We start from the raw sequence: 26,834 nt of genomic DNA, 5'->3' as shown, positions 1-26,834 counted from the left end.
AGGATTAGGCCCTGGGCTGAAGGGGGCGCTAAACCGCTAAGCCACCCGGGCTGCCCTTCCTGAACCATTTGAAAGTAAGTTGCCTCTCTTGTCCCTAGTCTTTAAGCTAGGCAATTGCCTAGCTTGTATATATGTATTTCACAACACTGACCTTTTTTGAAGAGTTCAAGGCAGTTGTTTTGAAGAGTGTTCTTTAATTTGAATTTATTTACCATGATTAGATTCAGGACAAACATTTTTGAATAATACACCAGTGTGGTGTATCCTTTTAGTGCAATATATTAGGGGGCACATGTTTAAATGTTGTTTCATTATTTGGTTAGGCTAGGTTGAAAATTTGGAAGCTTATTCTGCTGTTTGGGCAAGTTGGTTATTGAAAGGGTTTTCTCAGTTGTCACATGAGAACAGTACTAACCCTGATTTCACAAGGCTGTTTTTTTTTTAAAATATTTTATTTATTTATCTGACAGAGAAAGAGAGCAAGCACAAGCTGGGGGAGCAGCAGAGGGAGAGGGAGAAGCAGACTCACCATTGATCAGGGAGCCTGATGTGGGGCTCCATCCCAGAATTCCGGGATCATGACCAGAGCAGAAGGGAGATACTTACTTAACCAAATGAGCCACCCAGACGCCCCCAGAGGGCTGTTGAATTGATACACATACGGCATTTAGAACAGTGTCTGGCACATTGTATGAATTTGGTAAGTTATTATCATCACTATTTTTGCCAAAATTTAAAGAGGCCTTAGTACGTAAGAGACATTGAGTAGTAACTCAGTTCTTTATCTTTCCAGCTCCTGGGACAGTGTATGACATATAGGAGACATTCAATAAATAGCTGTTAGCAAAATCACAGCCCTGAGACATCTATCAATATCCAATGATTTTATAGATGAGGAAATAGGCTCAGGGCAGTGAAGGAATTTACCAAGGTCATGTAGGTTGCATTAAGTGGCCAGAACCAGACTTGAACCTGAGCTTGTAGGGTCTGTAAAATGGGGAATAAGGGGAGCATCTGGCTGGCTCAGCCAGTGAAGCATGCAACTCTGGATCTCTGGGGTTGTGTGTTCCAGCCCCATGTTGGGTTTGGAGGTTACTTAAAAATAATAAAATCTTAGGGGGCACCCGGATGGTTCAGTGGTTGAGCATCTGCCTTTGGCTCAGGGTGTGACCCTGGGGTCATGGGCTCTCCGCAGAGAGCCTACGTCTCCCTCTGCCTGTGTCTCTGCCTCTCTCTGTGTGTCTCTCATGAATAAATAAAACCGGGCAGCCCCGGTGGTGCAGCGGTTTAGCGCCGCCTGCAGCCCAGGGCCTGATCCTGGAGACCCTGGGTCGAGTCCCACATCGGGCTCCCTGCATGGAGCCCACTTCTCCCTCTACCTGTGTCTCTGCCTCTCTGTGTCTCTATGAATAAATAAATAAAATCTTAAAAAAATAAATAAAATCTTTAAAAAATAAAAAAATAAAATATTTTAAAAATGGGGGATAAGGAATCTGAATGTGTTTCGTTATCTCTCAAGGGCTGGGTAGATTTGAGGAGCTGAACTGGAGCGCCTCGCACAGCGCTTTGGCACAAACATGTGGTAGGCGCTCAGTACATGTCTACTGAATGAATGGAAAGCAAATGAGTCACCGAGGGAGAGATCATCCTGTTCTGGCTGGTGACAGACCTGGAACCCATTCCTCCCCAGACTGGTCTTCCCTAGTCCCCAGAACACTTGTCCCGGCGGGGTGTGGCTTCCGGGCGCCCCGCCCCCAGCAGGCCCCTCCCCCAGGTCAGGCTCGCTGACGCTCGAGGAAGTTTGGCCCGCGGGCGGAGCCGTAGCCACAGTCTCTTCCGGCGGCCGCATCCCGGAAGCCGGGGAGCCTGGTGTCCCGCATCCCGCGCCGAGGTCCAGGATGTCGGAGGGGGAAGCCAGGCAGGGCGAAGGCTCCCCGCAGGCCGGCGCGGTGACTGTCAGTGACATCCAGGAGCTCATACGGCGCAAGGAGGAGATCGAGGCGCAGATCAAAGCCAATTATGACGTACTGGAGAGTGTGAGTGGGGCTCGGGGCTCCTGAGCGGGCGTGGGGGGCAGCCTGGGAGAATGGGGAGGCCGGGGCGGCCTGGGTTTGAGCGCTCAGCGGTGGAGCTCTCGCTCCCTGGGAGGCCCAAAGCGCGGCAACTGCGGCCTCTGTCGGCAGTAGGCGGTAAGCAACTAACGATAGCCCCTGAGAACGACTGGCCTAGTATAGCAAGCGTTCGTGGAGCTCTTACCCGGTGTTGGGCGCTTGGGGGCTGTTTTAATTGCGTTACGTGGTTAGCTCCTTTAACCCTCGCAGCAACTTTTTGAAGTGAGTTCTACTATTCCCCCCATTTTAGGGATGAGGAAACAGAGGCGTTACTTCAACCTGCCTCAGGCCACAGAGCTAATAAATTGTGATAATCACCACCATCGTTGGTGCTTGTTGAATGTGTACCAGAAGATCTGTGCTTTGCTAACTCACTTTACGTCAGAACTTCGTAAACTTTCATTATGTTTGGCAAGCACCTGGAGATCTTGTTAAAGTTCAGTTTCTGATGAGAACGGGGCGCGGAGGTGCAGATCTATTTCTAGCAAATTCCCAGCGATGCTGATGCTACTACTCTAAAGACCGAGCTTTGAGTGACAAGTAAGGGAACTGAGGCCCAGGGTGAGGCAAACCCTTGTCTAGGGTCATGTAACCAGAAGTGGCTGTGGTGGGGCTATTCCCAGGTCTGTCTAGCCCCCAAACTGGTAGTTTTTCTTATGCCAATTAGTGTAGAACCACAAATCAATTTGCAGAGGAAGAATAAATTAAATACATCCTATATAGGGTGAATGGATGCAATGCATTTTAGGTGATGAGAGTAAAATCCAAGCATCAAAAGACCAGGGTATCATGTTGCAGGGTGCTGATTATTATGCCTGAAGGGTGCTGGTTTGTGTGTATGTTATATCATGAAATCCACAACCACCTTGTGAAGTTTGTATGTTACCCAGCTCAGAAAAGAGAAGTCACTTGCTTAGAGTCACAAAATGAGATTCAGATCTCAGGCCCGTTTAATCCAGAACTTGTGTTTTCAAGCATTATGCTAACAATTTTCCAAACTTTACTTTTTACCTCAAGCAGGATGCTATATCCATAATATATCCTGTACTACTATTCCCTTGGTATTTTTCTTTATATTGATTCACTTTTTTACTTAAATATGTTTGTCTTAAGTGAAAATTTTGTAACTTTACAGCATATGAGAAAGGGATTTTTTCCCCTCCCTTTAGCATAAGGTAAAAATGCATACCAAGGTGATATGTTTGTTCCTTTTTACTAGCTACAGTTATAGGCTGAAAGCTTTTAAGCCTGAAGCCCTCCTCTGTGATTGTTTTTTTAAAAAGGAGGGAGGAGCTAAAACCATAAATCTTATAGAATAAAGCATAGGAGTAAATTTTTGTGATCTTGGGTCAGGTAAAACCTCCTTAGATGTGATGCCAAAATCACAAGCAATGAAAGAAAAAGTAGATAAAATTTATCAGAATTTAAAACGTGTATCTCAAAAGACATATGTCATATGTCATCAGAGAAATGCCAATTAAAACAGCCATGAGGTACTACTACACATGTGTCTAAGTGGCCAGTATTCATCACAGTTCAACTCCGGATGCTGTTGAGGATGTGGGGGAACTCTTGATTCAGAGCTGCAAGTTTCTTGCAAAGCTAAACATTCTCTTACCATACCATCCAGCAGTTGTGCTCCATGGTATTTACCCAAAGGAGTTTAAAACATGTCTACGCAAAAATCCTCATGATGTTTCCAGCAGCTTATTTCGTAATTGCCAAGACTTGAAGCAACCAAGATGTCTTTAACTAGGTGGATAGGTAAATAAAATGAACCTCTAAACAGTAGACTATATTACTCACTGCTAAAAATAAATGGGCTAGTGAGCAATGAAAAGACCTGGAGGAACCCCAAATGCTTATAAGTAACTGAAAGAAGCCAGTCTGAGAAGACTGCATCTGTAGGGTTTCAACCAGAATCTGGAAGGGGCAAAACTGTGGAGACATTAAAAAGATCAGTGGTTGCAGGGATCCAAAGTGATGGAAGGGATGAATAGATGGAGCACAGAGGATTTGTAGGGCAGTGTAGGTATCCCATATAGGATTGTAATGATGGGTGCATGTCATTATACATTTGTTCAAACCTGTAGAATATAAAACTAAGAGTGAAGTCTAAGGTAAACTATGGGCTTCAATAGGAAATGGTAGGTGTAACCCAGTGGCTTCCAGAAAGAAAGGGAGAGAAGTGAATGGAATCCCTCATCCCAGTACATATATTCCCTGGGCAGCTTTCCTCTATGCTGACTAATAATTCAGCCATGATTTATTACTTTTACATGTATTAATTTCCTGGAGCCCCCATAACAAATTACTACAAACTGGGTGACCAGAGTGATGGAAATTCATTCTCTCACAGTTGTGAAGGCCACAAGTCTGAAATCTAAGCTGTCGGCAGGGTTGGTTTCTCCTGGGGGATCTGAGGGAGAATCTGTTCAGTGCCTCTGTCTTATTTTCTGGTGGTCACTGGCCATCCCTGACTTGTGGTGGTCTAACTCCTCTGCCCCTGGTCACATGATCTTCTCTGTGTCATGGATCTCCCTCAGGAGAGGGGAGATCTCAACCAAGGGCACCCGGATTGTACACGGCACGACTGAGATTCAAATCAAAGTCTAACTGACTGGAAACCTTCTGCCCTCCATCACAGGACGAGTTTCATTGCCATTGTGCACCATCCTCTGACTTAATGTAGGAAAAGACTTTAAAATGTTAAATGTGTCATTTTATTTTATTTTATTTTATTTTATTTTATTTTATTTTATTTTATTTTATTTATTTTAAATGTGTCATTTTAGATAGGGAATACGTGTGCATGATCAAAATTCAAAAAGACTACAAAAAAATAGAAAATGAAGTCCCTCTGCCTTCCTTGTCCCCTAGCCACCCAATTCCTTCTCCCAATGGCAGTTGATAACAGTATGCCCTTCGAGGGATGAAAACCTCTTTGAAATCCCTTTTAGATCCCTTTTTACTTTCAGGAAGAACCAAAGTCCTGCCACAGCTGGATGCTCTTTGGGGCTTTCACTCCCCTCTGGGTTTGAAGGCCACCAGCCAGGTGTCAGCTGCTTTTGGAAGGAGGGTTTGGAGGAGCCCAAGAGGCTGGCCTTGGGGATGAAGCTCAAAAGAGTCTTTAGTTTTATCTGCACTGTCTGACTTAAAAAGAGGAGCACAGATTGATGTTACTTGTGTTATTAAAAGTCAGTAAAAAGAAAAATAGTGTGTCGTCCCCCTGACCACAGAGGGTGGTTGTGGGAGCATTTGGGGAAAGTACGTGGCCTGTATTGTGTGATCAGTATGTGGCAGCTTTCATTCCTGTCGCCTTTATGATGGCTGCAAGGGAAAAAAATGTCTTGAGGACTTCATACCTGTGAAATCTTAACCATGTTTCTTCCCTCTAGCAAAAGGGCGTGGGGATGAATGAGCCACTGGTGGACTGCGAGGGCTACCCTCGGTCAGACGTGGACCTGTACCAAGTCCGAACTGCCAGGCACAACATCGTCTGTGAGTGGTGTGCGTGCAGCCAATCCCCAGCCTTCCAGCAAGGGAGGCTGAAGGCACATAAGCATGATCTTACTATTCCATATTCTCTGCTTCCTTCTCTTCTCCCCTGATGGGATTAGCTCACTGTCCGCATCCAGGGACTGAGTGAGGGAATGGGTTGGCCTCTAGGCTTCTAAAATTTATGGTTTCATTTTTCATTTTGTTCTTAAAGACTTGACTTCACTGTGGAAACTTTTTCAAAGTGATGATAGAAACCGGAGTCAAAAATTTGGAACTCCTGGGTGGCTCAGTGGTTGAGTGTCTGCCTTTGGCTCAGGGCGTGATCCTGGGATCGAGTCCCACATTGGACTCCCTGTGAGGAGCCTGCTTCTCCCTCTGCTTATGCCTCTGCCTCTCTTTCTGTGTCTCTCATGAGTATATAAATAAAATCTTTAAAAAAAATTGCTTGCAATCCTGATCAAACTAGTTATGTGTTAGGAAATGCATCTAGCTGGTAAGGATAGTGCCCTGACTGCGGTCACTCACACAGGAGCCTTCAGTGCCTCAGTATAGACATTTGGAGGGAAGCAGAGCAGGGCTGGCTGTCAGATCCCAGGCTGTGCCATCCTTTGGACATGTTTTCCAACTTTAGGGTCACCATGTCCATGCACCAAGCAGGAAGGAAGGGAAGGACGAAGGTGGGAAGGGGAGAAGGTCCTTTGCTGCCCAGGACTCTCCCTTTAAGAAACTCTCCTGTAGATCCCAGCCCCGCCTTGTTGCACTGCTTTCTGCTTTCACTTCCTAGGCCTCTCTGCCTGCAAGACATGTTGGGGTATGTACTCCATGGTGGTCATATCACTATCCTAAATAAAATCATTTATTTGTTTATAGTTGAGGAATAAGTTGTACGTAGCAGTTGGGTAGTATATTAGTTTTCTGGTCCTATTGTAACAAATACCCTAGACTAGTGGTTTCAAGTGTCACAAATTTATTGCCTTATAATAATCAGAGATCCAAATGGGTATCACTGGACTAAGATCAAAGTGTTGGCAGGGCTGTGTCCCTCTGGAGGCTCTGATAAAGAGCCCATTTCTTTATCTTTCCCTGCTTCTGGAGGTGCCTGTGTCCCATGGCTCGTAGTTCCTCCCATTTCCAAAGCCAGCAGCTGTACCTCCCAACCTCTGGTCCCACCATCTCACCTCTTTCTCTCACTGTCTCACTCCTGCTTTCACTTACAAAGACCCTTGTGATGGCATTTGGCCCCCTGCCTGGGTAATCCAGGATGATCTCCCCAATCAGTGCCCTGGACTTAACCACATCTGTAAAGCCCCCTTTGCCATGGAAAGTAACATTGACAGGTTCTGGTGGCTACCACAAGAACATGTTTGGGGGCTTTATTCACCTCTGCCATGGGTGGGCAGCTGGCAGCCTCTACCACAAAGTCTTATTAGAGGGGAATTTATCATGCACATTTTCCCCTCATTGACCTCTGTTTTATGTGTTTGAATCTTGATTCCATCTGCAGCATGTTTTGATTATAAGGCCGAGCTTCCTTCTGGAGGCATAAGTAGTTACCATAGGAGTGAGATACCTCTTGAGGTGCCAAATGTTCCGCAAAGCTGCAATATAATCATAGAACAACATCTTAGAGCATCACTTTTCCTTGAAGATTTTGGGAAAGGAAGCATACCATTTTTGTATTGAAACAAGTGGAAGATACAGAGTAGGGAAGAACCATGTCAAGACTGGAGGGAGGGGATCCCTGGGTGGCGCAGCGGTTTGGCGCCTGCCTTTGGCCCTGGGCGCGATCCTGGAGACCCGGGATCAAATCCCACGTCAGGCTCCCGGTGCATGGAGCCTGCTTCTCCCTCTGCCTGTGTCTCTGCCTCTCTCTCTCTCTTTCTGTGTGTGTGACTATCATAAATAAATAAATAAAAAAAAATTAAAAAAAAAAAAAAGACTGGAGGGAAATTTGGGGGCTTTTGGTTTAACCCTCAGACTCCCCAGGGATGTGGCCTGCTTTCTTTGTGATTTAGGATTCTGGGGGAAATTTGAGAAGCAGAGCCTAACGTGTGAGAGAGAGCACTGGCTTATTTTCTTCCAGATGTTTACCCTGATGTTCCAACACCATTTATTAAGTAGCCTATTTTTTCTCCATTAATTTGAAATGCTAGCAGTATTACATAGGAAATTTTCAGACATATTTAGGTCTCTTAGTTTTTTGCATTGTTCTGTTGATACATCTCCTTGCTAATCACACTTTTTTTTTTTTTTTAAGTTTATTTAGTAATCTATACACCCAACATGGGGCTCGAACTCACAAGCCTGAGATCAAGTCTCATGCTCTTCCAACTAAGCCAGCCAGGTGCCCCAATATCACATTATCTTAATGACTTTATTATATTTAAGAACCTGGTTGATCAATTCTTATTGATCTTCTTTTTGTTTTTTTTAAGTGAACTCATGAGCCCGAGATCAAGAGTTGCACACTCTGCTGACTGAGCCAACCAGGCATCTCTCTTGTATTTTTAAAAATGGATTCTATTTTTTAGAACAGTTTTAGGTTTACAGAAAAATTGGAAAAATAATACAGAGAGGTCCCACATAGTCTGGACTCAGCTTTTCCTTATTATTAATATCTTACATTAGTAGACTGCATTTGTTACAGTTGCAAGTTCGTTTTTTGAAATAGGCTTTGGAAACATTTTGTTTAGGAAAATAAATTTTTAAAAAAAATTTTCGTTAGAATTGCAGTATATTGAAAGTAAAGTCATTCATCCTATCACTGGCAGCTGTGTGTTGGGTGCTTCCTGTGTGCCAGGCATTATGGAAGGTTCTGAGGGTTCTCATGGAGCTTACTATCCAGAGGAACTTTTCTAGTCAAAGAGTGACTATATATTACACATCGACACCATTTTAAGTGTTCCTGCCCAGTCAGATGTCTCTACCTATTCAAGTTTGGGAGTTTTGTTTGTTTGTTTGTTTAAAGTAATCTCTATATACAAAGTGGGACCTGAACTTAACAACCTCGAGATCAGGAGTCAGCGTGCTCTGCCAACCATGGGCCCAGAACCATGGGCCCAGATCTGGGTTCTTTTCTTGTATCTATCTGCTCCTGTGGGTTGAGTACCAGAGTCCCATTATATCTGAGGGCTTCACCTTTGCTCCAAGATGATAGGGGCAGAGGAACCAGGTCAGGTAGCTGTGCATGCCCACAGTCAGGGCATCTGGAAAGTCCAAAAGTCTGTGCCCCACAAACATTGGACATGGATTGGCAGGTAGTGTCAGTCGACAGCTCTGGCCTCTGAAACTCATCAAAAATGTAGCTTGTGAGTGACCTAGCTTGAATAGAGGTGTGGGATCCACAGCACTAAAGAAAATTGTTTTTAGGTTTAGAAAGTTGTCAAAATGCCAGCCACTGTGCTAGACTGGCCTGCAGCAATAACTTACTGGACTGGTGTGATTCTCGACCTTTTTTTTTTTTTTTAATTTATTTTTAGTAATCCCTACACCCATCATGGGGCTTGAACTCACAATCCCAGAGATTAAGTCTCGCATGCTCTTCCTACTGAGCCAGCCAGGGGCCACAGTTTGCTACATTTTGAATTAGCTATCAGAACTGAAACAAAGTCAGAGAATTTTACCCCCAAATTCCTAATTACCAGCTCTTCTCCTGTTCTTCCAGACCAAACATCACCTGCCATGTGTTAGTGGACTTAGGCATCATTTTTCCTTGTGGGGCTGTTAGGAGAAAAGTGAAGTCCTTCTTACACCCAGCTCACTTCACTGATTTGCATGGCCACCACACTTGCCCCTTGTATGCATCTGAGGTGGTGGCTGTGGATTCACCACAGCAATTTCTTGCTTCCGTTTACCTTTTCCTTCCTCCCTCCCTTCCTCCCCTCCCTCCCTCACTCCCTCCCTTCCTCCCCTCCCTCCCTCCCTCCCTCCCTCCCTTCCTCCCCTCCCTCCCTCCCTCCCTCCCTTATTTCTTTCAAGATTTTATTTATTCCTGAGAGACACACAGAGAGAGGCAGAGGGAGAAGCAGGCTCCCTATGGGGAGCCTGATGCAGGACTTGATCCCAGGATCCTGGGATCACCACCCCAGCTGAAGGCAGACACTCAACCACTGAACCACCCAGGTGGCCTTCTGCTCACCTTTTCAAGTCTCAGTTGAAACAGTGTTGCCTTTGGGAAGTCTTTCCTGATCTCCTAGACTAGCAAGGTCCTGTCCTGGCTGTCTAGCCCTGGGCAACAGTAATCAGATGTTAGTAATTACTTGTTCCTGACCTCTTTCCCTAACTAGACTTTGAGCTTCGTGACGGTGGCCCCCGTCTCGGCCACAGGTTTGTCCTCAGCCTCTAGTCCAGTGCGATCGAATGTGGGAGTCCTGAATTTGGGAGTCCTGTGTCTTCAGCTGGCTTCCTTGTTCCCTAATGTGGCATTCTCCCAGGCTTACAGAATGATCACAAGGCAGTCATGAAGCAGGTGGAAGAGGCCCTACACCAGCTGCATGCTCGAGACAAGGAGAAGCAGGCTCGGGACATGGCCGAGGCCCATGAAGAGGCCATGAGCCGCAACTTGGGCCAGAGTGAGGACCGCAGGCCCCCTCAGGCCTTTGCCAAAGTGAACAGCATCAGTCCTGGCTCCCCTGCCAGTATTGCGGTAAGCCAGAACTCCACCACCTAAATCCACACCTGGAGGGTATTATGGGTCTGGTAGCCTTGGGGTGGGGTGGGTGGGGCAGGACCGTGGATAGACAGACCCAGTGTCTGTCCATGCTGCAGCTTGACTTTACCCACTTATTTAGCAAATACTGACTGAGCCCTGGGCTTCCCAGCCCTGTGCTGGGGCCAGGTTTTAGAGAGGAGTCAGCCCCTGCTGCCCACTAACCTGGTCAGGGAGAGGCCTGAGACCCAAGGGAGAAGGTGATAAATATCCGACAGGGGGAAAGGATCTCTTTTTGACTTATTTTAGCCAGGCACTGAGTACTAGACAGGAGAAGGACAACTGTAGCTGCCATTTACTGCGTCTTTGCTTTGCACTGGCTGTATTGCCAAATGAATTCTAGACCTTACCTGGCATGTTTTTAAGTTCTAAACAGCTTTATTGAGATACAGTTCACACACTATAAAATTTACCCATTTGAAGCATACAATTCCATGGTTTTTAGTGTCTTCACAGAGCTTTGCATCACTATAAGCAATTTTAGAACATTTTCATTATTCTTTTTTTTTTTTTTTAAAGATTTTATTTATTTATTCATGAGAGACCTGGGGGGGGGGGCAGAGACACAGGAAGAGGGAAAAGGCTCCATGCAAAGAACCTGACGTGGGACTCGATCCTGGGTCTCTAGGATCACACCCTGCGCTGAAGGTGGCGCTAAACTGCTGAGCCACCTGGGCTACCCCTTTTTCTTTTTTTAAAGATTTTATTTATATATTTATTCATGAGAGACACACAAAGAGGCAGAGACACAGGCTGAGGGAGAGCAGGCTTCCTGCAAGGAGCCTGACACGGGACTCAATCCCAGATCCCAGAATCACACCCTGGGCCAAAGGCATACGCTCAACTGCTGAGCCCTCCAGGCGTCCCCATTTTCATTATTCTAAAAAGAAACTTTACTGATTAGCCATCACTCCCTCCCCAACCCATCTCCCCCAGCCCCTTGCAACCACCAGTCTGCTTTCTGCTTCATATAAATAGAATCCTATATGACCCTTATGACTGGCTTTTTCCACTTAGTATCATGTATAACAGAACATGTATCTCTATTTCTTTTTTATGGCCAAGTAATATTCCATTGTGTGGATATATCACATTGTTTTTTTATTTTTTATTTATTTTTTTATTTATTCATGAGAGACCCGAGAGAGAGAGAGAGGCAGAGACACAGGCAGAGGGAGAAGCAGGCTCCATGCAGAGAACCCAACGTGGGACTCGATCCCAGGTCTCCAGGATCATACCCTGGGCTAAAGGCAGGCACCAAACTGCTGAGCCACCCAGAGATCCCCTATCACATTGTTTTTATCCATTCATCACTTAATGAACATTTGGTTTCTGTCTTTTGGCCATTATGAATAATGCTACTCTGAACATCATGATCAAGTTTTTATGTGAATATGTAGTTGATATTTAATCCTACAGCCACCTTCTAGGGTAGGCACTAATCTTAACACCTTTTATCCACTAATAAAGCTTCTAAGACCTGAAGTAACTGGTGCCAGGACACATAGCTCCTCATCTATGGAACTGGGTCCTGAATCCAGGTCCTGCCAACTGACTTTAATGATTACAGGATGGTTCTATATGAGCTTTGTTTTACTTCTCTATCCACAGCTCTAGCACAGAGCTGTAATAGGCCCATGACAAATATTAGTTGAAGGAATGAATGAATTGTGATCTGTGTTCTTAGGATGAAAGGGTCACACTATTCCTGGGTCAGCCTGGTGTCTGTGCATGTGGGGACTTGTAGAGCAAAATTGCCTAAATTCTGACCCCTGAACAAAATAGGCCCAGATTAGCCTGTCTCTTTTCGCCCCTGACCCCAGAAGATAGCATTTGGCTTTTCCCCACATTCTTTAAGGCCTGTACAACTGCCAGCTTTTATCAGACATCAGATAGAACTGGCCCCCTTTTACTAGATCGTCCTAGAAGGAATCCCCGGGAGCAGGTGACCCAATTATCTACCACCTCCTCCTGTGTGAGGTAGCCAAATCCCTGACCTCTTTGCTTTGTGCCTACCACTCTTCCCAGTAGAAAACAAGCTGTTGGCCTGGACATTAAATTGGATATGAAAGGGTAAAGAACACCAGAAGCACATTTAACCTCTACCCTGATTTTCTGTTTTTCTTCTCTCTTTAGGGTCTGCAAGTGGATGATGAGATTGTGGAGTTTGGCTCTGTGAACACCCAAAACTTCCAGTCTCTGCATAACATTAGCAATGTGGTGCAGCACAGTGAGGGGGTGAGTTGGAGGTCACATCTGGTCAGTAACCCTAGAATTGCCAATGCCAGGATTGTCTCTGGGGTCTTTCTTTGCTGCCTTCAGAGAGCTGTTGCTCAGGCACAGGGCCTTTGCACTTGCTGTTCTCTCTGTCTGGAATGCTTTTTCTCCCTTATGTGTATCCCTCATCTTGTACAAATGACACCTGGGCTAGGCCTTTGCAGCCACCCTATATAAATACCCTTTTCCTACTTCCTATCCCTTCTTTCATTCAACAGTGTTTCTCAGGGAATCTTTTCACTTTCACATGCCTTGATCTTTTGTCCTGCTGCATGGCACTCCGTTGTAGGAATGTACTCCAGTTTGTCCATCCCCTGCCTTATCAATGGACATTTTGGTTATTTATGGTTTTATTCTAGCATGAACAGTCATATATCCTTGTTCACAGATGACTTTTTTTTTTGTAATTTATGATAGTCACAGAGAGAGAGAGAGAGAGGCAGAGACACAGGCAGAGGGAGAAGCAGGCTCCATGCACCAGGAGCCCGACGTGGGATTCGATCCCGGGTCTCCAGGATCGCGCCCTGGGCCAAAGGCAGGCGCCAAACCGCTGCGCCACCCAGGGATCCCAACTTTTTTTTTTTTTTTTTTTTTAAGATTTTATTCATTTATTCATGAGAGACAGAGAGAGAGAGGCAGAGACATAGGCAGAGGGAGAAACATGCAGGGAGCCCCATGTGGGACTCGATCCCAGGACTCCAGGATCACGCCCTGAGCGAAAGGCAGACGCTCAACCACTGAGCCACCCAGATGTCTCTACGGGCAACTTCTTGATATAAATACCAGAAAGTAAAACAAACAAACAAACACCCCAGAAAGTAGAATTATAGGCTCTCAGTGTATTATGCACACTTATAATAGGTAGTTCAAAAAAGTTTTGCTAATTTGTGTCCCGACCAACATTATGAGTGTACCATATCATCAGTAGTACTCTGTATTACTGATCTTTTAACATTTTTGCTAAAATGACATCTTGCATTAATTTGTATTTTTCTGATTACCAGTGAGGTTGAGTATCTTTATTTTATATTTGGATTAATGTTCATATTTTTGTTTCTGTGGATTGTCTGTTTATATTTTTTCCATTTTTTTAATTGGGCTATTTGTCCTTTTAAAAAAATTGATTTGTTGGAATTTTTAAAAACGGATTTTTTATTTATTTATTTGAGAGAGAAGGGGAGAGAGAGAGCTTGAGTACAGAGGGAGAGGGAGAAGCAGACTCCCCACTGGGCAGGGAGCCGGCAGTGGGGCTCTATCACAAGACCCTGAGATCATGACCTGAGTTGAAGGCAAATGCTTAATCGACTGAGCCACCCAGGCACCCAAATTTATAGGAATTTTTTTTAACATACTCCAGATACTAAACCTTGGCCTGTTTTCATGATATATATGTTTCTCCTGATTATCTCTTTGTCTTTTAACTTATTTTATGGTGACTTAGAAAGTTTGGTTTTTTTTTTTAAGTTAGTTAACCATTTTGTTACATTTGTTAATATAACAAGGTCTTCCCAGCCAAAACCATACCTGAGAATTTAAAGAAAGAAGGGACAGTGCACAGTAGCAAAGCACTATTCACACAGTAGTACCTTAGAACATGATTCATGTGCAGTTTGACAATTTCAATCCTTGGAAATATAATAAGGGTTGGGATTCAAAATTGGCTGCAATCCACCAGTTTCTGGAATAGTATGCCTTTAAATAGCATTTCTACCTGATCACCTCAGCTCATGGCTCAGGAATGTAACTTTCACAAAAGTTATCTTGGCAAAGATCCACACTTTGCAGGAGGAGAAACAGGGACTCAGAGTCCATAGAAATTATCTACAAAAGTTTTTCATTCCCAAATGAAGTATTCAGTTTGACAGTAATTCTTGGTTTGTCTTGCGCCTGCTCAGCTGTTTGGCTGCGTTGCTCATCCATGTGTAACTCTTTGGAAGGCAGGCATTAGGCTGAAACATAGCTGGCTGGTACCTGTGCCCCAGCCAGTTGTCAGGCCTTCATTCTCACACTGACACCTTCACCAAGTCTGCACTTGCATGGAGGAGGTTCAGGAGTTTGATTTTGCCAGATTCATCAGTTTTTTGCTTTATGGTTTTTGCATTTTGTGTCTGCTTAAAGAACTTCTCACGCTTTTATGGATTTGTTTTTAGTTTTTCTTTAATCCATGTGGAATTGATCTATTTATTTTTATTTTTTTAGTGAAGGGAAGAGAGAGAGGCAGGGAGAAGGGCAGAAGGAGAGAGAATCTTAGGCAGGCTCCATTCCCAGCATGGAGCCCAACACAGGGCTTGATTCACAACCCTGAGATCATGACTAGAACCAAAATCAAGAGTCAGCCGCTTAACCACCTGAGACAGCCAGGAGCCCCAGTCTTTGATTATTTCTTATACAACAGTTTTGAGGTATAATTCACATACCATACAGTTTCCCCATTTGGAGTGTCTAGCTCAGGGCACTGGGCTGGCTCAGTCTGTGGAGCATGTGACTCTTGAGGAGTGAGTTTGAGCCCCATGTTGGGTGTAGAGATTACTTAGAAAAATAAAATCTTAAAAAAAACCCTGCATAGCTCCATCGTTTTTAGTATATTCATAGAGTTGTACATCTATTACCACAATTAATTTTAGAAACATTTTCATGACTTCAGAAAGCAGCTCCATGCCCATTAGTGATCACTGCCCCTTCCCCCTACCCACCAACCCCTTAAGCACTAAACTACTCTTGCTCTGTATGGATCTGCTTATTCTGGACTTTCATATAAATGGAATCACATAATACATGATATTTTGTGATTAACTTCCTTTGCTCAGCATCATGTTTTCAGGGTTTGTCTATGTTGTAGCAGGTGTCAGTACCTCATTCCTTTTTATGGCTGGGTCATATCATATTGTATGAATATACATTTTACTTATCCATTCATCAGTTGGTGGATATTTGGTTTGGTTCCACTTTTTGGCTATTGTGAATACTTTTGTGAACATTTATATACAAGATACTATGTAGACATTTGTTGTATATACAACAACTTAGTATATACTTCATCTGGAATTAATTTTGTGAATGGTATCAGGTAGGGTACCCCCCCCAAAATGGATAGTAGTTGTCCAGATACTATTTAGTGAATAGTTAATACTTTACCCACTTATTTATATCTCCACCTCTATTATCTCTCAGATTCCTATAAGTGGAAGTCTTTATTCTGTTTCATTGGTCTGTTTTGTACTAAACCTTCCTGGGGTTCTCTGGAACAAATCCATTTGTTCTTTGTCAGCTTCTTTTTAACCTGTTGCCATAAAGGGTGTATTAGTTATTTATTGGTAAGTAAAAAAATAAACTTACTGTAAACTTAGCAGCTTAAATTTATTATGTCTCACGGTTTCTGAGGCTTGGACATCCAGGAGTGGGTTTTAGCTGGGTGGTTCTGGCTCATGGTCTCAATGAGGGTGTAGTCAAGGTGTTGGAAGCGGCTGCCATTATCTGAGAGCCTGACTGAGGTTAGAAAATCTGTTTCCGAGATGCCTCACTCACATGGCTGTTGGTGCATCAATTCCTCATGGCTCGGGCCCCTCTGTACTGCTGCTGGAGTGCGCTTGCAGCATGGCGGCCACTTCCCCCAGAGCGAGCAGTCCAAGCGAGAGCACAGAGGAGGCAGTGGTGCCTTCTTTGACCAGGTCTCTGAAGACATGCATTATCACTTCTACTTCATTCTGTTCATTAGAGGCGACTCACCAAGTCCAGCCCACGTTCAAAAGCAAGGGAATCATTAGCCTTTACATCTTGAAGGAATATCAAAGAATTTATAGGCATTTTCTAGAACCACTAAACAGGGTGTCTATTTTCTCTACTTGCTCAGTTACCACTTGTCCACTTTCTGTTGGCTTTTTATTTTGGTGCCCTCTTTCATCTTTGCAGTCTCCTGCCATGTTATTTATTCGTCCTGTGGTGGTGGTCTTTTGTTTCCCCTTGGCTGTCCTGTCATCATGTTAGTGAGATTTGTAGAAGCAGGTTGGTTCTGTTATGTTTACCCAGAGTCTCGATTTTTCACTCCTTTTCCCTGGACTTCCTAGTGTAGTGGTTTGCTTTGTGTCTTGTGTACTGTGGTGCACATACTTTTAAACTTGGCAGTTGTCTGGGCTCATTGTTACGGATTTGTTTTGTAAATATGTCTCTGGTTTTTTTGGGAGAGGTAATACACAGACACGTTTAAGACAGAACCAAAGAACATGTAATGAAAAGTCTCATGTCCTTCTGGGGTCAGTCTATTCATATACCAGCATATAGAGCTATTGGCTATTAAAGTGTGATTTACCTATAGCAAAATTCACCCTTTTCAGTGTACAGTATTGTGAATTTTGACACATGTACATAGTCTGAGAACTGCCACTGTAATGAAGATATGGAGCAATTCTGTCATTCTCCCCCAAATGGCCTCATATCTTTTCATGGTTAACCCCTCCCCCAGCCTCCACCCCACCCAACCACCAATCTGTGCTCCATCCCTACAGTTTTATCTTTTCAAGAATGTCCTATAAATGGAACTGCACAATATGTATGGCCTTTTATTTTTTTAAAGATTTTATTTATTTATTTATTCATGAAAGACCCAGAGAGAGGGAGAGAGAGAGGCAGAGACACAGGCAGAGGGAGAAGCAGGCTCCACTCAGGGAGCCCGATGCAGGACCCGATCCTGGGACTCCAGGATCACGCCCTGGGCCAAAGGCAGGTGCTAAACTGCTGAGCCACTAGGGATCTCTGTATGGCCGTTTAAATCTGGCTTCTTTCACTTGGCATCTTACATCTGAGATTCTTCCACATTGTTGTGTGTATCTGTAGTTCACTCCTTTTTACTGCTCTGTAGTGATCCACTGTGTAGATAAATGTCAGATTGTTTACCCATTTACCAGTGAGGGACATTTAGGTTTTTTCCAGTTTTTGGTGATTAGTGATAACAGCTACTGGTTTTTAGTCTGTCTTGTCTTTTTTTTAAAGATTTTATTTATTTATTTGAGAGAGAGAGAGGAGGGGCAGAGGGAGAAGCAGATTCCCTATCAAGGAGGGAGCCCTATGTGGGGCTCGATCCCAGGATTCCAGGATTCCAGGATTCCAGGATCATGACCTGAGCAGAAGGCAGATGCTCAACCAACTGAGCCACGCCAGTGCTGCTAGTCTGTCTTTTCCTTTTTTTAAAGATTTTATTTATTTATTCTTGACAGACAGACACACACACACACACACACACACACACACACACACACAGGCAGAGGGAGAAGCAGGCTCCATGCAGGGAGCTGGATGTGGGACTCCCATCCTGGGAGGGACTCCAGGATCATGCCCTGGGCTGAAGGTGGCACTAAACCGCTGGGACACTGGGGCTACCCCTAGTCTGTCTTTTCTAGTTAAATAGGTTATTAAGCTCTTCAGAGATCATGAATCCTTTTTTTTTTTTTATTGAGGTATAATTGACATGTAACATATTAGTTATGGGCGTACAGCATAATGATTCATTATCTATATACGTTATAAAATTATACTCTCAGTAAGTCTAGTTAATATCCATCACCATAGTTACAGTTTTTTCTTCTTGTAATGAGAACTTTTAAGATTTACTGTTAGCAACTTTCAAATAGGCAATACAACATTTTTATGAACTCTCATGTACAGCATGGTGACTGTAGTTAATAACATTATGAATCCTTCTTCACAAAAGTAGTTATTGAACGTTTAAGCAACAGCACCTTTCCTTCCAATGGAATTTCTTGGGGAATTCCAATGTATCAAACAGATAAAACTTGAGCTGCTGAGGTGGGGAGACCTTACCCCCTCAGGGCCTTGGATCCTCCCAGAAACAGAGTCCGACTTGAGAATCAAGGGTCCACTTTGTGACTTGAGAAAAATGGTAAAAAACAAAACAAAACAAAAAAAACCCCACCATGTTCTGTTGTTAGACGTTTAGGTAGTTTCCAATTTTATGGAAACCTGGAAATTAGTACTCTGGTAGATGAATCTCTTGTTTCTTTTGGTAACTTCCTAAAGCTGGGTTTCTATATCAAATGCATGTATTTTCAAAGGAAAAAAAATCTTCAATTAAAAAAAGTCTTCTTTATTATAAACAACGTATATTTTATGGAGCTGTAGAAAGGAATGAAGTGCTGACATGCTATAGCATGGATGAACCTAGAAAGAATTTGTGCTATGTGAAAGAAGCCAGATACAAAGGACTGCGTATTTTACAATTCCATTTATGTGAAAGTGTCCAAAACAGGCAGATCCACGGAGATAGGAAGCAGGTGGGTGGTCATCAGCAGCTGAGTGAAGGAAGGAATGGGGAGCTACTACTAAGGAGTGCAAGGATCCTTTTAGGGGATGACAGATTCTTCATTCAGGTAGTGGTAATGTTTGTATGAATCTCAGAATACACTAAAACCCACTGCATTGTATATTTTATTTTATTTTTAAAGATTTTATTTATTTATGAGAGACACAGATTGGCAGAGACACAGGCAGAGGGAGAAGCAGGTACCCTGATGCGGGACTTGATCCTGGGACTCCAGGATCACACCCCGAACCAAAGGCAGATGCTCAATCACTGAGCCACCCAGGTGTCCCTATTGTATACTTTACAATTGATTTTACTGTATTTGAATTATATCTCATAAATAAAAATAATGCATTTTTAGGGTCAAACATTATACAGGGCAAAAGTTTTTGAAGAAAAGAACAGAAGTCCTAGGTCTCTTCCTCCTATGTACCTTCCCTGCTCTGTTTAAGTGCTGGGCAAGGTGCAGGCACTAGGGCGGCAATAGCACAGATAAACAGAAGGCCCTTGCCTCGCAAACACTTCAGCGAGGGAGACAAGAACTAATCAAACGTAATTATACACCCCCATGAGTATTATGAAGGAAAAGTTTGAGGAGGCTAGGAAGGCAATGACTGTGGTTAGGATAACATTCCCGAGGATGTGACCTGTGAGTGTTAGAAGTTGATCAAGGCCTGGGGTTGCCTGGCTGGCTCCATCAATGGAGCATGCAACTCTTGATCTCAGGGTTGTGAGTGAGCCCTGAGTTGGGTGTGGAGATTACTTAAAAAGATAAAATCTTAAAAAAAAAAAAAGTTGATCAAGCCTAGAGACTGGTAGCAAGATAAGGAGAGGAACCTTCCAGCAGGGCTGTGTCCCTGAGGGGAGAGGGCCAGAGAAGATGGTTGGAGCCCAGAGTAAGGAGGGAAGGGGTAGGTGGGGAGGAGGTAGATCTGGGAAGTTGGCAGGGAACACACCGTGTGAGGCCTTGTGGTACTGTCAAGATTTCATTCTTTTTTTACTGAGGAGCAGTAGAGAGCCATGCACACTTCCAAACTGAGGGTAACAGATGTAAGCAGCCTTGTGTCTTGGAAAGATTTCTCCAGATGCTAGGTAGAAAGCTGACTGGAGGGCTGACAGTTTTAGCACCCTGGTCAAGGGGTGATGGTGGCTTTGGTGAGTGGGCAGCAGGAAGTGGGTAAATTAGAGAGACCTTTAGGATATTAGTATATGGGCTTTAATATGGCACCCAGCCCATGTCAAGGATGACCTCTGGGTTTCTAGCTTGTCTAGGGGTATCATTTCTAAAACCAGAATCACATCAGTGTATCTCTCACATATTTCTTTCTTTCTTTCTTTCTTTTTTTAAGATTTTATTTATTTATTCATGAGAGAGAGAGAGAGGCAGAGACACAGGCAGAGGGAGAAGCAGGCTCCATGCAGGGAGCCTGATGTGGGACTCCATCCCGGGTCTCCAGGATCATGCCCTGCCCCAAAGGCAGGCACTAAACCGCTGAGCCACCCAGGGATCCCCCTCTCACATATTTCTTAAGTGTGGATGAATATGTCTGTAGTGATTGCTTTTTGAAAAAGAAGACAAACAAGACCTACTTTACATAGCATTCTGGATTCCGTCCCCCTTGAGGGGATTTCCAGGTGGGGTACCTTCTTCATTGTATTCCATTTTGCTTGGTATGCCATCTTTTATGTAACTAGCCCTCCATACCAGACATTGAGGTTTTATTTAATTAATTAATTAATTTATTTTAAACTAAGCGATTTTCTCTTTCTCTTTTCTTTTCTTTTCTTTTCTTTTCTTTTCTTTTCTTTTCTTTCTCTTCTTTCCTTTCTTTCCTTTCTTGACAAACAAGACCTACTTTACATAGCATTCTGGATTCCCTCCCCCTTGAGGGGATTTTCAGGTGGGGTACCTTCTTCATCGTATTCCATTTTGCATGGTATGCCATCTTTTATGTAACTAGCCCTCCATACCAGACATTGAGGTTTTATTTTATTTATTTATTTATTTTAAACTAAGCTATTTTCTTTCTTTCTTTCTTTCTTTCTTTCTTTCTTTCTTTCTTTCTTTCTTTTCTTTCTTTCTTTCTTTCTTCTTTCTTTCTTTCTTTCCTCTTTTCTTTCTTTTCTTTTCTTTCTTTCTTTCTTTCTTTCAGATTTTTTATTTTTTTGTTTTTTATTTTTTTCTTTTAAAGATTTTTAAATTTATTTATTCATGAGAGACACACACACACAGATCTTTCTTTCAGATTTTTTATTTTTTTGTTTATTTTTTATTTTTTTCTTTTAAAGATTTTTTTAATTTATTTATTCATGAGACACACACACACAGAGAGAGAGAGAGAGAGAGAGAGAGGCAGAGACACAGGCAGAGGGAGAAGCAGGCTCCATGCAGCTAGTCTGACATAGGACTCTATCCTGGGTCTCCAGGATCAGGCCCGGGGCTGAAGGCAGTGCTAAACCGCTGAGCCACCTGGGCTGCCCATTTTTTAAAAGATTTTATTTATTTATTCATGAGAGACAGAAGCAGAGGCACAGACAGAGGGAGAAGCAGCCTCCCTACAGGGAGCTCAATGTGGGACTCAATCCCTGGATCCAGAATCATACCCTGAGCAGAAGGCAGATGTTCAACTGCTGAGCCACCCAGGCATCCCAACATTGAGGTTTTACCCTATGTTTGGTCATCACCAACAATGGAGTAGTGAATATTCTTGTCTTACATGAGGGTTTCTGTCAGAGAGATTTCTGGAGGTGGAATTACTGGGTCAAATGCAATGCACATTTACAGATTTGATAGATGTTGTCAGGGTGCCCTCCAAAAAGTTTGGATTAGTTCACATTTTCTCGAGCAGTGTATACGAGGGCTTGTTTCTTGACTCCTCTTGCCCATGCTCTTGGCAGTCTTATTCTTTGACCATCTAGGTGAAAAGTGGCATCTTTTTGTTTTTTTCTTACTGCTTTACTTTGTCAGATTTAGAGATTACATTGATAGATCTGCCATAATTTTTAAAAATTGTGATAAGATATATATAACATAAAATTTAACACTTGAACCATTTCTGTATGCAGTTCTCTGGCATTAAGTACATTCATATTGTTCTGCAGCCCCCTCCTCCATCCCCCAGCAGAACTTTTTCAACTTTCCAAACTGGAACTCTATACCTATTAAACACCAACTTCCCATTCTCCTCTCCCCAGGCCTCTGGTGATCACTAATCTGCTTTCTGCCTCCTTGAATTCACTTTCAGTAAAATCAGATGATATTTCTCCATTTGTGGCTGATGGATTTCACTTAGCATAATGTCTTCATGGTCTATCCATTTTGTGTGTGTCAGAATTTCCTTCTTCCTAAGGCTGAATAATACTCCATTTTGTTTATTCGTTCATCCGTTGATGAACACTTGCTTGGCTTCCATCTTTTGGCTATTATAAATAATGAACAGAGGTGTACAAATATCTGTTTGAGTCCCCACTTTTAATTCTTGGGGTGTATACCAAGAGGTTTAATTGCAGGATTATGTGGGGACACCTGGGTGGCACAGTTGTTTAGACATCTGACTCTTGGTTTTGGCTCACATTGTGATCTTGGGGTCATGACATCAGGCCTGCTTGGGGCTCCACACTTAGTGTGGAGTCTGCTTAGGACTCCCTTTGCCCCTCCCCTGCATGCTTTCTTTCTCTCCCTCAAATAAATCTGTGAAAAAAAAATAATTGCAGGATTATGTGATATTTCTGTTAGCAGTTTTTTGAGGAATAGCTATCCTGTTTTCCACAGTGATTACACCATTTTTCATTCCCCGTAGCAGTGCACAATATTCCAGTTTCTCCATATTCTTGCCAACTCTTGTCATTTCCTGTTTTTGGATAGTAGCCTTCCTAATGGATGTGCAGTGATACCTCATTGTGGTTTCTGATTTGCATTTCTTTAATGATTAGTGATGTGGAGCATCTTTTCATGTGCTTTTGGCCATTTCTACTCTAGAATTTTTTGCTTATTTTTTAATTGGATTGTTTGCTGTTGTGAGTTGTAGGAGTTCTTTATATATTCTGGATATTAATCCCTTATCAGACACATAATTTGCCAATATTTTCTCCCATTCTCTGAGTTTTCACTCTGTTGATAGTATCCTGTGATGGACAAAAGTTCTAAATTTTAATGCACCTTATTTTTAAGTTTCCTTGGTATATATTCTATTTTAATTTTTTACATTAAAGTAATACATACACATGGTACAAAATATATATATATAAATATAAAAATATAAAAATATAAAATATAAAGTAATACATACACATGATACAAAGAAATATAAAAATATAAAGCCTGGGTGGCTCAGTTGGTTAAGTGTCTGCCTTCAGCTCAGGTCATGATCTCAGAGTCCTGGGATGGGACCCCATGTTGGGCGCCCCGCTCAGTGGAGAAGCCTGCTTCTCGCTCTACCTCTGCCCCTGCCCCCTGTTTGTGCTCCCTTGCTCTCTCAAATAAATACATAAAGTCTTAAAAAAAAAGATATAAAAATAAATGTCATCTTTTTTTTTTCATTCCAAACTCCTGGTGCTTCTCTCTGAAAGTAACCATTGTTAACAGTTTTTTTGGATATCTTCCAGAAAGCTTTGTATACATGAAGCAACAAATATGCCCTTTTAGTAGGTATATTCAGGAGTGCCTGGCTGGCTCAGTTGGTAGCATGCAACTCTTGATCTCAGGGTGGAGAGTTCAAGCCTCACATTGGGCATGGAGCCTACTTAAAAAAAAGAGCATAAAAAAATAAATGAATAAAATTAAACAAAAAATGTATATTCAGGTGGGTTCATACTTTGCTCGTTTTGTTTTTACTAAAACGGCTTCATTCACTATCCTATATTTGACTAATACCTTATCAAGGGATGTTTTGGGTGTTTTCAGTTTTTGAATTTATAAACAGTCCCAGAAGTAACACTTTGTTCATATATTATCTTGTACTTTTGTAAAATGTATCTTAGGCGCCTTTTTAAAAAATTTTTTTGGAGAGATGTGTTTGTCCATGAGGATAGTACCAATTCACAACCCCATTGGGGGGGTGTCATGTCCCCCACACTCTTGACAACTGCAGGATTACGCTTATTAATATAAGCATACTTACCACTCTGACATGCAAAAATCAGTATCTCGGCATTTTAGTTTGAATCTCTTTTGAATACTAAACAGGTTGACTATAAAATGAGCTTATTTTCCTTTCAGAAACCCCTCAATGTGACAGTGATCCGCAGAGGGGAGAAACATCAGCTTAGACTTGTCCCGACCCGCTGGGCAGGAAAAGGACTGCTGGGGTAAAGTATCATTTCTGCTCACTTACACGATGCCCTGTCAGTTTTCACTTGAGTGTTTGTCAGCCATAAAGCTCTGGGGAGGAGGTAGGGTGGCTACTGGGAAATGATGGTATTCCCCAGATTGCCTGTAGAAACTCCTGATAAGTACTTGAAGCACAAATGAGATTGCAGGTGTGGGGGTAGAAGGAGCCCTGGTCACTCATTCTTTCACTAACTGGGCATTCGATTTAAAAGACAGAGAATGCAGGTGAATCACTCAGAGGGCTCACTTTTTGGTCTTCTGATTGGAGCCACCAAACTTATGTCATTTCTTTTCTTTTTCTTTTTTTTTTTTTCTTTCAGCTGCAACATTATTCCTTTGCAAAGATGATTGTTCCCAGGGAACAGTAATAGGAAACCATCTTCCCTTGCCCTGGATGTGGGTCTGGTGGGAATTTCTTCCTTCTCTTCTCTCCCGGAAGCTTAAGGATTTGGAGGAGGCTGGAAGCCTGGACTTTTGGGTGATGGAAACGCTGTGGCCTTCCAGTGTAACCTCTTGGGATTAAGGCATTGTTAACTTGATTTGTGCTTGGCATCTTTTGCGAATTAGGCGATGCCCTAAATGGGAGTTTTCTGGATTGTGGGGAAGTGGGTGGGAGTTATTCTGGCAGGTGTTGATAGGACGTTATTCTTTAGATTTTTCCTCCTGAATAAACACAGGTTTCAGTGCTGATATGAAGATGTTATCACCCCAACCGAATTCCCTTTTAAAAATTTTTTTATGTAAATTAAATTTAGTTAACGTACGGTGCCAAATGAATTTCTTGTGAACCTCCAAACCAAAGCTCTGACAGGAGTTAGAACATTCTTATAGAGAGTTGGACAGGGACACCTAACTGGCTCAGTCAGTGGAACATGTGACTTTTGATTTTGGAGTTGTAAGTTCAAGCCCCATGTTGGGTGTAGAGATTACTTAAATCAAATCTTGAAAAAAAGAAAAAGTTATACAGAACAGGGGCACCTGGCTGGCTCAGTGGGTAGAACATGCAACTCCTGATCTTGGGGTTCTGAGTTCAAGACCATCCAGGGTGTAGAGCTTACTTTAAAAAAAAATTTGGACAGAACAAACCAACAGTGGTTCTGAAGTCAGGATTTGACCAACACTTCAAGAACATCATCCGTTAGTGAATGGGGTTTGCAGCATCTGCATTTGCATTATGGCACTGCTGCTCTGGATACAGAAATTACATCCTCAGCAGCTCTACCTCCCGGGCACATCGCTCCCTTGAAGAATAGGGAAAGCCAGGAGGCTCCCCAGGTAGCCCCCCTGAGGTGTCAGCTTCCTCCTCTATAACTCACAGGAGAGCAGCAAGCTCCCTTTGCTTCTGGAATAAAAAACATTGCAAATTATCTTCTAATTTGACCTTTTTAGTTGAACCTCCTGGTCATCCCCTCAAATCAACAGTAGTTTGTAAACTGCCAAGGTGTGCTTGATTGCTGACGGGACCAGCAGTGTGTGCATACCTGACTCCTTGAAAATGCTGATTCCTTCTTCCTTCCTTTTATTTTCTCTCTTTCACAGGGCCACATGGGTTTCAGTGATTCTTAGTGACCCTGTGTTTTACTTTCTCCCTTCACCTTATCACTATTTTTTCCCACATATCTTGCACATCACTTTCTATTTCAGAGGAAGGATGGCCCATTCTGCTGAGGTATGCCAGTGTTCCTTGGGAATGGATTTGCTTAGGTTGAATACAGAAACTAGGTTGCCTTGACAGGAATCGATACTTGGGCTCTTGCTTCCAGCCATGGATTCTCATGCTTAACTGGAAAGCCTTCATGTTGAGTATCTTCCCCAAAACTCTACCCTAGCAGTGCATCCACATGCATTCCCCCCTTACAGACACAGACATGCCATGCGTACCACTGTTTGCTGTTTAAATTGTGTGTGTGCGTGTTCTGATTCCAAGTATTTTCAAGTCTCTTTTTATAAGCCCCAGATTATAATAAACACAGCTTGCATCATCCAGTTTGATCCTTTTTTTTTTTTTTTTTTAAGATGTATGCTTATTAATCTACCAGCACTGGGGCTTGGGGGTGGAGGGCAGGGAGAATCATTGACATTCTCCTAAATGAGAGCACCAGAGTTTTCTGCATCAGTGCCTTTGGCTGCTTTCCTGCAGGTTTAAAGAAGCCTCAGGATGGCGGCGTGTGCCGTCTTCTGTGAGATTGTAGCTGAGAGTCACTTTGAAATGATGCTAATAGGCTGAACCAAGCTGGTTTTGCAGAAGCATTTTGTGATGAGAACAGCAAGATAATGTAACCTAAATAGTGTGTAATCCCAGCTAGCGAAAATACTGCACACAGCATGTAGCGCCCGTTGGGAAAGCGTGGAGGGCCGATCTGTGTGCCGCGTCTGAGACCGGGAAATAAAGTGTGCTTTCGGCAAAGAGACTTTTACCAAACAGCTCATACTTCATCTCGTCAAGCCTTCGGAGAGTCAGAACTGCCAAGTATGCACCACTTGGCATACTTGGCACTTGGAGGGGGGGGGGGGGTTGAAGAAAGAGTCGCCTGGCAAGGAAGGCTAATTTCGTCCGGGGGCGGGGCAGTGGCGCGCGTCCCTCTGGGACCGCCA

The 26,834-nt window shown here is 43.1% G+C and overlaps 1 protein-coding gene across 1 annotated transcript; it reads left to right on the top strand.

Moving 5' to 3' along the window:
* The first annotated feature begins 1,813 nt into the window (after positions 1-1,813).
* Positions 1,814-26,223, top strand: PSMD9 (proteasome 26S subunit, non-ATPase 9). The gene is made up of 6 exons (XM_077875492.1): positions 1,814-2,036; positions 5,510-5,612; positions 10,046-10,257; positions 12,457-12,558; positions 24,129-24,217; positions 24,560-26,223. The coding sequence occupies exons 1-6, from the start codon at positions 1,899-1,901 to the stop codon at positions 24,585-24,587; spliced, it is 672 nt and encodes a 223-aa protein (XP_077731618.1). The 5' UTR covers positions 1,814-1,898; the 3' UTR covers positions 24,588-26,223.
* The last annotated feature ends 611 nt before the right edge of the window (positions 26,224-26,834 follow it).

This window comes from Canis aureus, chromosome 27, assembly GCF_053574225.1.
Source record: "Canis aureus isolate CA01 chromosome 27, VMU_Caureus_v.1.0, whole genome shotgun sequence".
Classification (NCBI taxonomy): Eukaryota; Metazoa; Chordata; class Mammalia; order Carnivora; family Canidae; genus Canis; species Canis aureus.
This window is presented reverse-complemented; position numbering and strand designations above follow the sequence as displayed.